Consider the following 13,704-nt stretch of genomic DNA (forward strand, 5'->3'; position numbering starts at 1 on the left):
CTCACCCACTGAATATCCTGAGACACCAGACTGGGTCCAGAAACCTTTCCATAGCTCTTTTGTGCAACTATAGGCTGCTGGCTCCTTTGTGGCAATGATACAGTGACATCACCGGAGCCATACAGCACCCACCGTGACAAAGCCTCACCAGTTTCCTTTTTATCCTGCGCACTATGACATGTTTCCAGAGCTTCTCTCCTCGAATTTATCATTTTACAGTGTGACATGAGATATGGCTATGTGCTTGGGATCGAGGGCATCAAGGAGTACAAAGTCATAAAATGGTCATTGCCAAGCGTCGAGTTCTGCGGCGGTCGCACTCCTAGTTGAGGTCTCCCTCTGGATCCTGCTCCTCTCTTCCAGCAAATTCCACTAAGAAGAGTAGGCTTGAAGACGACTTGCCAAAACTCTGTTCACAGTTGAGAGGTTTGTCACCTCAACACACTCCACCCCCTTTGGATTCAACCTCAGAGCCAGAACCAATAGCGGTTGACGTCTTCCAAAAAGCCTCCATCTGCAGTGCCATAGTAAAAGTCACTGGACACCTACTGGTTCCTCTGTCACAATGGCCGTATTCAGGGCAGCTTTAGACGTAGCCAAGTTTTCAGGAGCTGATCCGGCGTTCTTCCTCCAAGCTAATATGGAGATATTTTGCCACACTTCGGTCCCCATGGCACGCCTTTGGCCCATCAGACCTTATAAGGATTTGTTTGGATTCCTGCTGGTGGGACTTCCCCCTGATGCCATAAGCCCCCTACTTTCAATATGAAAAACCTCTGTTGTCGTCTAGAGTAATTTCTGTGTTGAAACCCTCATCAGTTGACCTCCCACAATCACTGACGCACACACTTCAGCTCCTCCGACCCTGGTGCCACCTATAGAGCGGCCGGTGTTGAGTCTAATGCTATCCTCCAGAGGTCAACAAGAGATAACTAGAGCATAGTAGTGGAGGAAAGGTTTAGGGAGGAGCAGCCATAAAATTCACACTAACACTAACTTGCTCAGATCATATTCAGACACCAGATGTCATTCAGCATAAGACAGATGACAGCAGCTGCACGAGAAGAAATCTGGGTGCTTTCACTGCAGCCCAACTAGAAACAGATTCAAATATGCAAAGAAAGTCTTCTGAGTTGGCAGTTTGGCTGTTTGTTCCCTGAATGTCGCATATTTGTTGAGAAGATTTTCCCAAGCTTTTTGGGACAAGGCAAGGATGGTGGTGGCAAAACTACCAGACCACCTCAAGGATCGCTTTGTAGAGGTGGTTTGTGATGGAAAAGACTCCTCTAAACAGATAATCAGAGCAGGACTGGATACCACTCATTCAACAATATTGATGGACGTGGTATACAATAAAGCATGTCTCTTTGGGGCTAAAGCAGGTGCTATGCTAAAGAGAATGAAGTCTGGGAAGGTGTCAGCCCGATCTTTGAGCCCCCAGTCTTAACTTGGAGACTAGTGTCAATGTTGTAAGTTTTCAGCCTTCTCAAGGGGCTTCAAATTTAAGGACAAGGGATTACAAATGTTGGACCCCAGATGGACTGTAACAAGGAGATCCGATCTGATGACCAGCTATTGAGGGGTATACTGACAGCAAGAAAGGCAAGGCGGTTCTGTATTCCTGTGAATATAAAGATCGGTTTTGCTCTTGCGAAGAAAGAATAGCTGGAGGGAATCCCGTCTCACTGCATCAGGAAGGTCATTTATCTCACCACTGGCTAGGGGTGTCCTAACGGGTGGGGGCATGGGTGTCCCATCACACCTTCACTAGGCGTTATTGTTCAGATTCAGAAGTAAGACTAAAATACCATTTTGCACCATGGTCGGAGCTCCATGAGTTTCTCATCGAACCGTACCTTAAGACTGACCACCTGGTAGGGGTACTGGTTTCAAAGCTATTTAACAGGTGAGGAATCTACAGGTATAACATCCATCAGAAGAAAAGATGGGGAACTGACGTCTGTGCACCAGGATGGTCCCTATGGCTCCACTTACTTCACTCTGCTGTCACTTCCATTGTCAAGGTGAAGTCAGTGCCCTCAACCAATGTGGGACAGCCATGGAAAAAGTTACAAATCTAGTCTAGCACCTTAGGATATTTGAGAGGTGAGGACTCTGTAGGTAGATAGAGTATCTACCAGAAAGATGATCACTGACTGTTGCAAAGTCATCCTGTGCCCTGGGCACCCCCCAACTTTTTGCTGACTGATGCTGGTGGTAACTGATTTTTTGACTGACCCAGAGCTCTGCCTCACCAGGCACAGGGCCAGTGTTAGGCTGAAAGGAGCACATTAGAATATAGTTAAAACACCTAACATACACTAGTTTACACTATGGGATGGTGGGGTACCCCTGTAATTGGCATGACCTACTCCATCAGCCCCTAGTATATAATAGGGCAGGGGATTGAAACTACTGAAAAGTCCCCAGTACCCTGGGGCATGGCAGTTTAGAGGCCAGCAACTTTTTCTGCAATTGCATGTGTGCACTGCTGAAGCCTGGTGTCAGTTTAAAAAAAGCCCTGGATGGCAGGACTGCTTTTAAAAAGTAAATTGTGCCCAAACTCGACTTTGGCGGTAGGGACACCTAAAAATGGAAAGCCTACAATGTTTTGGCATATTAGGGACCCCCAGGGCCTACCCTAGGTATCCCAGGGGTGGGGAGTCAGTTATCCATAAGGTACACCCTTATACAATGAGTTTTTATATGCCTGGGTAAAGTGAAATTTCACATTTCACTCCCCACATTGTGTTAAAGTGCTGCTCAAATTCGACTTTGATGCTAGGAGCACTGGGTAAGGAGGATCTGCAATATTTCTGCAGATTCAGAACCCCTAAAGTCTCCCCTAGTTGCATAGGGGGTGAGTGTCCTGTAGAAATTAGGGACATACTTATAAAATATGTTTTTATAAGCCCTGGTGCTAGAAAACTGGCCCAAGTCATTTTCCCCATTGCAAATCCGATGGCCCATAGGTTAACATGGTAGGAAGTTATTGATTAATAACTATTGATAGGGGAGGACTAGCCGGACCATTCAAAGACTTCACAGAATGGTAGTAGTAAATCCAACAATATCATATTGTTGAATTTCTCCTAAAGTGTACATACAAGAAGTTATACGACTTTCTTGTTTGTAAGTCCTAATTCAGCCTTTCAGTGGTCTGCCCTGATTGGTCAGAGTTAAGTGGATTAGCCAGGCTGCTTTGAAGAGTTGATAAAGAGCCCCTGGGGTTACCAACTCTGCTGGGAGGGCAGTGTGCTGGTCCATAGGAATGCCAGGCCAGGGGGTGGAGTCGTAAACCAAGCTCTTCAAAGGCAGAGCGTGTCAGTTACACTTTTACACTCTTGACCCAGAGTCAGGGCTAGGCTTAAGGAAGGTATGTGCAGATGGTAGGGGGAGCGTCCATGGAAATAAGCCATCTCAGGGAGTGTGCTTAGCCAGCTCTTACCTCCTTGCTGGAAAATCAGCCAATATGGATTTGGAATATTTGATGCACTCTGGGACAAAATAATGCCACACTCTACAGGATGTGGTCATTACTATGAGGAGTTACCCTGCTCTCATTGGTCAGAAGTGACCTGTTGCTTGGCCCAGAGAATTTTGAATAGGTATCTGAGAGGGGCAGAGCCCTTCAGATCTGCTGCTTGAAACTTACTTAAGCAAGAAGTGCCCTGCTGAGAAGATTTTGCTGTGCCTGACCTATGAAGACTGCACCATCTGAAACTGCAGCCCTGTGGATTATGTTGCTGGAAAACAACTAAAGAGTGGACTCCCTGAAAGCTACAGGTTAAAAGAAGCTCAACTGGAACATCACCATCTAAATCTACACCTTGGAGACCCATCAGTGGATTTGTAAGGGTTTTGTACCAGTGGATTGTAGGAACTGAAGTGCTCAACTTTCAAGGACCGTCTTGGAGCTTCCAGATCCTTGGGAGTACGTTTGAGACACTTTGGGACCTCTTGAGGAACTTCAGGAAGAAAATGAAGAGTTTGGAGAACTTTGGACCAACTTTGAAAAAAAGCTCTGTAGAGGGACCGACTCAACCTGGCCAGCCAGGCCGCCTACCTTCAACCGTGAGCCGGCCTAGCCAACCAGTTTCGTCCCGCTAAAAGCTCCATAGCACCCACTTCCAGAGAGTGACTGGGACTAGAGAAAATCTGAAGCTGGCGAACCCTCACCGGATCCGGCTACATGAGGAGCATCGAGAGACCCCCTGGGAAAAAGCTCCAGAAAAGTTTCTAAGTCCGCTCGTAGAAAAGTCGACCAGGAGCACCCGCGGGAGCCAAGCCACCTGCCTTCCATCGCATGTGGGCCTGGATTCCTGGCCCGCTGAAGCAAACTTGAAATATTTTCGAAGTCCGCTCCAAGGAAGTTCACCGGGACCTCGTCACAAGTCAAGCCGGAGAACCTTCACCAAATCCGGACGGCCTTGGAACGTCAAGGGGCCTCGAGAGAAAAAGCTCCAGAAATGTTTCTAAGTGTGAAGGTAGAAACTTGGATCGGGGCTGTAGCCGCTCAGGGCTCCATCGCAATATGGTGCTATAATTTATTAAATCTTTGAAAATTCATATCTCTGGTTCCCTACATTGGAATCTTGTCGTATTGGTGTCATTTTAAAGATATAAATAGTTCCGATTTTTATAAATTGGTGTTGGATTTTTATTATGTGTTGTGTCTTAATTATTTACTGAAATTGTGTTTTTAAATGCTTTACCTACCTGTCTTTGAAGTTAAGCCTGTCTTCTTGCAGCACGTTGCCAAGGGTTGAGCATAGGAATACTTTTCCAAGACCTGCTGGGTCCTACCATGTGTTTGTGGCCTTATTGCCAGTGGCAGACGGATGTAGGTCATTACCACGCATACTTTTTCAACGCATGCCTTTACCACGCAACTTTTACAACGCAAGTCGTTACAACGACTTGCGTTGGGGGGCGCTGGATAGTGAATAGTTTTATTTACTATTCCAACTCCAGTCCCCGTGGATAGTAGGGAAGGTTTTGGATAGTAAATTAAACTATTACCTATCCTAGAGCGCCCCCCAGCGTAAGTCGTTGTAACGATTTGCGTTGTAAAAGTTGCATGGTAAAGGTAGTGCGTGGTAAAAGTTGCGTTGTAAACGGTGTTTCCCGTGGCAGACCTACAATGCCCCTACCCAACCAACACTGAGGTAGAATTTTCATTTAGTACACTCGCCTGAGACCTGGAGTTTAATGGCAGTATTAGGAATTTTCCAGTGGCTGCCAGCGCCCATGTTTATTGTTCGATGTAGAGTCATATGAGTAGGTTAAAAGGTGTAGCAAGGTTCATTGCAATACAGTTTATAGATATTTGTTCGATTGAGGTCAGACTTAGTTCAACATAAGTTATGTGGTGTTCTATTGTGATTTTGAGACCTGGGATAATCTTAAGATTTAGGAGTATTGTCAAAATATTGGTGCATGGGTTTGGTAACATCCCTCCGTAGTATTAATGCTGAATATCAAAGATGAGAGTGTCAGCCTTGATCAACAAACGCCATCAACACAGGGCGATCTGGATTCATGCATGTGCTTTGTTTAGTACAGGAAATACAAGCTCAGGCAAATTTTTTTGTGTTGATGAAAAGTACAGCATTAGATTTTATGACAGATAAAGAAACCTCTGAACTAAGACCTTCTTTTTGTCCTTCATAACGTATTTGTGAAGCATATTTTTATTGGTTGGTATGTTTACCCAACCTATTGCCATTCAATTCATTATCTTCAAAAGGATGAAAGACTGTCTGAGCAGTCTTTCATCCTTTATTTTTAACCACATTTCTAACCTGTGGCCTTGAGATTCCTGCACTGGATGGTAAGGCATAAGTTCTGATATTTTTAAATGTTGCCATTCCGTGGTCTTCTGCATGGCGTCTGGCTTAACTTGGTCCTCTGCCTAGCTTTTCTAGCAGTGCTAAAAATCTGGGGGTTCTCTATGATCGACTTTGACCTCCCTACATGTCTACTGGCATACTACAATTAGTTCAAAATACTGCTGCGAGAGCTCTCCTGAACGTCCCTTGCAATGTCTCTTTCGGAAACTCTTTGCTCCCTGCATTGTTTTCAAGAGATGCCTTTTGTATTATTTTGTGGTTTTGTTCTTGCTCCTGACATTCTGTTTGGTACGCTCACAGAAAGAGCGTGCCTTCTCTTACTTTGTTCCCAAATCCGGGATCTATCTTCCTTACTCATTGCAGTCCTAGCCAGCTTTATCTGTTTCCAGAAAGTGCCTAAAACCCACCTATTTTCCAGCTAATTGTTCATGTCTAGTTAATCACTGCTCTTGTTTTCCATACAGCACTAAGATGCTCATTATAAGTAACTGTGCATTCTATAAATAATGCATCATCATCATCGTAGAGCCACAGACCAGGTTCATACGAAGTGTATAATCTGCTACTTGCAGGGCAACCGCGAGGCCTGGTCTAAAGCATGACTGTCGAGCTCGCTGGAGGGTTATTGTAACAAATGTTGTAATTAGTGAGGCCACTCCACTTTCTATTGAGTAGTGTCCAATTATGGTACAGAATTTGGTGAGGGTTCTTTTAAGAGGAGGGACAGGCCGAGACACTGGTCTGTAAAGAAACTGGGGTCCTCATTTACAACACTTGGACACAGGGCAGCGCTTGACGTCACTTTGCTGCACTGCCCTGCGTCAAAGGAAAAGGACAGGAATGCGCCATATCACAAATGGCTGCCTAGTGCTAACGCACCTTATGCCTGTTGTTGTAATCCGCTTTTTGTGCAGGAAGGGTCACCTTCCTTCACAAAAACAACGGGTACGCCACCCCTGGGGAGAATCAGAGTTTGTACGCATTTCCAGATTTACGCTGTGTTGTGAATCTGAGAATGTGTCAATAACCATGGGCTTTGAGTGGGGACACCCACCGCAATGCGCCTGGCACGCCTCCCCGAGGCAGTGCGAGACAGCACCGTGACTTGTGCTGTGTTGCCTTACAGCATACCTACAGGGCATGAAAAGCCAGGTAAGGTGGCTTTCCATGGCCTCGTAGATAAGGGTCTGCTCTGTGTTCCAGGGCGCACTGGGCTTGTAAATAAACCCTCGGGTCTCTGGATCCTGAACTGACAGAATTTTCACCATATGTTGATTCAAGGATAAGATTTCCTTTTTGGGCAGTGTAGGAAGGATGGAGGGGGAGGCTTGTCTATGTGAGCCAAATAGAACCAGACAGAGAAGTATCAAGCGTTCTCTCTTTTTAAGGTGGAGGAGCCCTTCTGTAGCCTGGGTCGTACAGTGAATTGCCATTTCAGTTTTCATATTTATGCAGTACTAGTGGGGTTCTTAATCCCTCAAGCACACCTAGGCAACAGAAAATAAAGCAATTACCTTCAATTTGCTACAGATTGTCTCAGGTATAGGTCTGTATCCATTTTTTTGTGACACACACCAGCCCATTTCAGTTTAAATACGAACAAAATGCCTGAAAATAGGTGGTGATGCACAGGATGTTTTTTTATGGGGGGAGAGGAGGTAATGAAGACACTTTCTAAACATTTGAGTAGAGACCCAGTCAGCTGAGGAGGCGGGAGGTCAGGGGTTAAGATCACCTGACTCACCATTAAGTTGTAGTGAATTCTATGTATGTTCATGGTGACAAAATTACCGGATACTTGTAGTAGTCTTGTGGGAAGAACTAGAAAGTCTAGCTTGGAGTAACCCGCAAAAATTTACCTTTTAAATAGTAATCAAAACTTAGTGCAATGTTGGCAAAATAGTGCATAACAGGGTACAGTGTTAAAAGACCAACCTGAATGTATCGCTGCCTGTGGTTTATCACCAGTGGCCCTCCAGAGTCACCTACAAGACAGGGAATATGAACAAATGAGAACATTTGTGTATTATATAGTGCAATCTAAATTAGATCTTGACATTGTTGGAGCATTTGCAACTTGGAAGTCTACAGGACCACACAATAGCTATTTATTGGATATGCCAGCATAGTCGGAGAACAAAACTCTTTGGGGCAGATTTATTTTAACTGGCGCATCCAGAGGGATGCGCCAGTTAACATGCGCCACAGTGCGCCACAGCTACGCCACCCATGGTGCGCTGCATTTATGATGCGGCGCACCATGGGGCAAAAACGGCACAGATGCGTGACGCATCTGTGCCGGAAATGTGGCGCATTGCTAGAGTTGCGTCGCAAGCGCGACGCAGCTCCAGCAATGCTCTGGGGGGGGGGGCCTATTCTTTCAATGCTGCCTCAAGCCTTACGCCTGCTTCAAGCAGGCGCAAGGTTTTGACGCAGCATTGCCCTGAAAGTGACTGAGTGAAATCTCATAGATTTCACTCAGCCACTTTCAGGAGGCGTTCCTGCGCAGGAACGCCCCCCCTGCGCAGGAACGCCTCCTCATGGCGCAGTGCTGTACAACGTGACGCATCTCCTAGATGCGTCACGTTGTAAATAGGGCGCAGGGATGCGCCACGTTTCCGTGCCGTTGCGTCACGCAACGGCGGCGTAAACGTGGCGCAAGCCCTTCATAAATCTGCCCCTATGTTTTCAATGAACCGAAACTGAGTCCGGTGACCTATAATTCAATCCGTACCTCTAGTCCAAAGAGTTGGTCCACTAAGTAGAGATTATTTTCTTACATACTAGTTTCTCATTTTTATATCGGTTAATCATATGCTAACACATCCCCAACATAGCCTAAGCAAATATTTTCTTGGTCATTTGTCCTTTTTAGCCACAGCAGAAAGTCTTATGTTCTAAGTTTATAAAGCTCATCATGACGTTTGCTTTCACAATACAGCTGCTATGCTGCTGGAATCACAGTCGTACAGTTAGTTGGCTGAGTGTTGCCACCACAACAGATCTCTAAACAGCACCCGGAGTGTGAAAAAGAACCATACAAGTAGTAGAAAAGAGGTTTATAAATGTAGGTAACATAACGTATTAAGTTGTTTTCATAAATAAATATCACAAAACTATTTTGACAACTGGTGTTTTTAACTACACTACTTATTGGTGCCTATGTAATCAGTGAATATTTGTCATCTGTAGCTCACAGATGCATGTATTTTCATGTAAATGCTCCTCATGCTGTCCGCATTTTGGAAACTGATGGGCTCCCACCTATTGAATCGCCCAGCGCTTCAGTTTTTTTATTTGGGATACAGTAATGATGTAGAATTAACTTAAGCAGGGAGCAACCACTTGAAAGAATCAATAACTCCACCCTTGCCACACATTTAAGAGTAGCAGTTCTGAACTTGTGCTTGATAGGTATAGCATCCCCTTTCAAAACTATCTAATGTTCCTTGAACTATTTAACAATATCATCATCATCATCAACAAGGATCCCTCAAGGTCGGGCGTGGCTTGCAGCCGAGCATGGCAGCAGCTTAGAGGACTAGCTCCGTGGTAAGAGCGGCCTCTCCAAAGATCCGACGTCTCATCCGTGTTAATACAGGCTTCTGTCGGGGTGTACCCGACGCCCGGGAGGTTTCGCTGGCAGCGACGCCGGCAGCAATTGATGGCCGGGAGGTAGAGTTCTCGCAGGGAGATCCTGAGGCCTGCGCGACAACGGAGAGCCGGGGGCTAGCGTACCTGAGGAGCCAGACAGGAAGTGCCGGTGGCCGGGGCAAGTCAGACCAGAAGTGCCCGACTATCGAGAAGCGGAGCTGCGGCGCTCGGAAACCCAGCCGACAGAGATCGCAGGAGGGGCGCAAAGGAGCGGACGCAGGAGCGGAACCACAAAGGAGGTGAGAGCCCCGTAGAGTGCGACCGGGCTACGAGCAAAGAGACTCTGGAGGTGCACCGCAGTAGAGAACGACCCGCTGAGGAGGCAAACAGCACTGGGGGTGTGCAGGCCATTCAGGCTTCCTTGGAGGTTAGGGTAGCCTATTTGACGGGAAGGCGCAATGGCTGAAAGCCTCATTGATTTGGAGGGGGACTCCCGGAACAGTCACTAGCAACAGGAGATACCTCGTAAGCTCCACGGCACCGCAGCACAGGAAAGAAACACCGGGAGCCCGCTGCCGGAACAGACATACTTACCCCGAGCCGTGCTACCCCATCCAGACACCATAAGTCTAGGGTGATATCGGCACTCTGGGGAGAATCGAGGCGGCAATTGAGAGGCGGCAAGGAATACCTCGATAACCCGGCGCAAGGCAAGCTCCGCAAGTGTTGCAGGGCATCAATCAGCAATCGGCCCAAAGTGGAATTCGGAGCTATCACAAGTGCCTGAGAGACGAACATTAAACTACAATCGGTGGTTTTTAGCGGGGCCTCCGTGACAGACCCCGAGACCTTATAATCAGACATTTCCCACACTGGCACTTGAGTGAGCTGACGAGAACTGAATGCAGTGGCCTGCTAGCCTGAATCATATCTCCTTAACGGCAGAACCAGAGAGGAGTGGCCACCGGGGATTTAACAAATCGAGGGGGTCGGTGAAATACGCTAGCCTCGGATAAGACATTGACGAGAACCCCAATTTCGACACGCTATAGCGGACGCCAAGATGGCGGGGAAGGGCGCCAAAGGATGCATGACACAAACACGCCTCAAGAAATACGCCTATGAAAAGGGTGCGTCCTCCCCGCCAGAAGGGAGGCAATCTGGCGGAAAAACAGCGGAGGGGGCAGGAGGGAAAAAAGCGACGCTGGATGATGTTATGCGAACGTTGACGCAGGTACAGACCACAGTGGGCTCGATTTCTACTGAGCTCACTCTACTAAGAGCAGACCTCCATAAAATATCGGAGAAGGTGGGCTCGCTGGAGGTGGTCACGAAATCGTTGGTGGAAGATGTGTCGGAGCTGCAGACGGCAATGGAACGTGTAACGGCCGAAAACAAAGTGCTGAAAGAAAAGCTTGATGACCAAGAAGGGCAGTCCAGGAGAAACAACATCAGAATCCTGGGAGTTCCGGAATCGGAAGGTAGCGAAGCGATGGACCTTTTCGTAGAAGACTTGATCAAAACAAAACTACAGCCTAGAGGCCTATCCACCTTCTTCTCGGTTGAGAGGGCGCATAGAGTGCCGGGAGGCAGACCAAAACAGGGAGCACCTCCGAGACCCATCCTAGCAAGATTATTCAACTTTCGTGACAGGGATGCCATCCTGCAGGCAGCGAGGAAGTCTCCTCCTGTTAAGCTGCACATGCGACACTGGCCTTTTTTCCAGACTACACGGCGGAGGTCGCCCGGCGTAGACGAACGTTCCTGGATGTAAAAAGAGAGTTGAGGTCACGAGAAATCCAGTACTCAATGATTTTCCCGGCCAGACTGGGAATATTAGCAGATAACAAGACTTGGTTTTTCGATACTCCGGAAATGGCTCAAGATTGGCTGGAAGGGTGGAGACCAGCCACTCACCCCCGCCGATCGAACAGGACACAGGGTGATCGACACACTAAGGATCGAGCAGGCTCTCGGACTCCGGGGCAGGATGAAAGGGAAGACTCACCAGGGAGAGAAAGGGTAGATGAGGATCCTGAGACGGGACGATGATCAACCAGCAGATAAAGAACAATTTCTGAACTTGAGGACTGCCTAAGAGGCTGCCATTGGACACTGGGCGTGGGACCTCTGAAGAAAGTAAGAGAGGCCGCCAACTATGGGGTATTCCTCACCTCAACAAGCAAGTATTCTATTTGAGGGTTGGGTTAAGCACTCTGCTAAGTTGGGGGGGGCGGGCAGTTACAAGTCCGTGTGGCATGAGGGCAGGGAGGGGGAGGGGTCTGGGGGGGTAGTTATAGACGTTCACACCTCGAAAAGGGAGGTGTTTGATAACAAATTGACTCAGGGTAGGAAAATACGATGCATTGACTCCGATAACACAAAGACTGTCTTACACAAGGGCCTACGCGAGGGCTTACTTGTGGCACACATGGGTGCTGCACCCCTAGAGAAACATGGCACAGAACATACAGGTTGACTCCCTGCAGGGAGACCCCCAAATGTCACCAGTGACGCCACTACAGCTCATGTCCTGGAACGTACGGGGTCTGGGGGATAAAATCAAGCGGGGACTAGTGGTACAGGGCATTAAGAGAGCGAATCCAGCCTGGTTCTTCTCCAAGAGACACATTTAGTAGGCACGGCAAGCCAGGTGTTAAATAGGAAAGGCTACCGTATGATAGTACATTCTGAATTTACCTCGGGATCAAGGGGGACGGGAATACTGCTGCGAAAATCATCCCCGTTCATACTTCAGTCTACCAAAACAGATGACCAGGGCCGCTTCGCAGCTGCGCATGGACAATGGGAGGGCAAACCACTGACGGTAGTATCAGTCTACATACCCCCGGCGTTGCATGCAATTGCATTTCCAGACCTGGGGAGGTTCCTCCTGGAACTCCCGGAGGGTGATTTAGTAATAGGGGGTGACTTCAACGCGGTTGTACATAACACACAGGATAGATTCCCGGTGAGAACACTAACTCCTGGTCCCTCCCGAATTAGCGATTTCTTAGAAGCGCAGGGACTGGTGGACGTATGGCGAAGCCTACACCCCAATGAATTGCAATACACCTACTACTCAGCGACACATAATAGTCTGTCCCGCATCGACTATTTCCTCACTTTGGGCGATGGCCACCTCACCATAGATGAAGCACAAATTAAACCTAGGGGTATATCTGACCATTCACCAATAACCCTCACCCTGTCGTGTCCAGAAAGAGCCTATAAGAAAATGTACCAGATACGACCGGGATATCTAGCGATACCGGCTATAAAAAAGGAGTTGAAGAAGGCGACCCGGTACTATTTTGCGGAAAATGCAGCTTCAGTAGAGTCCCCTACGACTCTATGGGAAGCATACAAAACAGTCCTGAGGGGGCAGGCCATATCAACCATAGCGGAATACAGACGTTCTCAAGGGAGGGAACTTCACAGCTAGAATCAAACCTGGCTGAGGCAAACACAGCACACATGGAGGACCCGACAACGGACACGTTACACTCCCTTCAACTATGTCAGCAACTGCACGATGATCACCTAACACAGCGGGCGATAAAACACATAGCGACAACTGCACACACAATATATGACGTCGGGGATAAGGCAAGCAAACTCTTGGCCTGGCTGGAAAAGAGAAAGGAAGGGGGTAGGACTATATTGCAACTGAAAGATGCAGGAGGGAGGACACACACACGTCCAGCGGCAATCGTTGAGACGCTGGCAGACCACTTTCAGGAGGTATGTACCTCAGAAGTGGAGGTCACAGAGGAGATAGCAGTAGCGGCACTCAGGGATATGCAGACGTCAACTCTGTTACAGGATGCAGTAGACGAGCTTGATTCGGAATTTACGGTAGATGAGGTGCAGGCAGCCATAAACATGATACGCTCTGGGAAGGCGATAGGCCCAAACGGCATTCCGAAAGAATGGTACAAAGCCATGTCGGAAACGCTGAGCCCACCCCTACTGGCCATGTACGCAGAAACCGGGCAAACCACCTAATGAGTGCGGGTCATACCGCCCGATATCGCTCCTCAACGTTGAGGCAAAAATGTTTGCGAAATTGTTGGCCACCAGGTTGATGCCATACCTCACCCAATTGATTCACCCTGACCAGTCGGGCTTTATGCCACACAGGAGTACGGCATTGAACCTCCGTAGAGTACATGGAGCGGTGGCGCGTGCGCCACTGCTGACGGAACCGGCGTCCATCCTGGCCTTGGATGCTGGGATGGCATTCGATATGGTGGAA

At 47.8% G+C, this 13,704-nt stretch overlaps 1 protein-coding gene across 1 annotated transcript in view; it reads right to left on the bottom strand.

The window, feature by feature from the left end:
- The window catches only part of LOC147717789 (complement factor B-like), a 321,681-nt gene that overhangs the window by 12,725 nt on the left and 295,252 nt on the right, over positions 1 to 13,704 (bottom strand). The window contains exon 17 of the mRNA XM_086924574.1: positions 7,788 to 7,837. Within this exon, the coding sequence (XP_086780700.1) occupies positions 7,788 to 7,837 (50 nt within the window). The remainder of the gene's footprint in view (positions 1 to 7,787; positions 7,838 to 13,704) is intronic.

The sequence above is a fragment of the Lissotriton vulgaris genome, chromosome 5 (assembly GCF_964263255.1).
Source record: "Lissotriton vulgaris chromosome 5, aLisVul1.2, whole genome shotgun sequence".
Lineage (NCBI taxonomy): Eukaryota > Metazoa > Chordata > Amphibia > Caudata > Salamandridae > Lissotriton > Lissotriton vulgaris.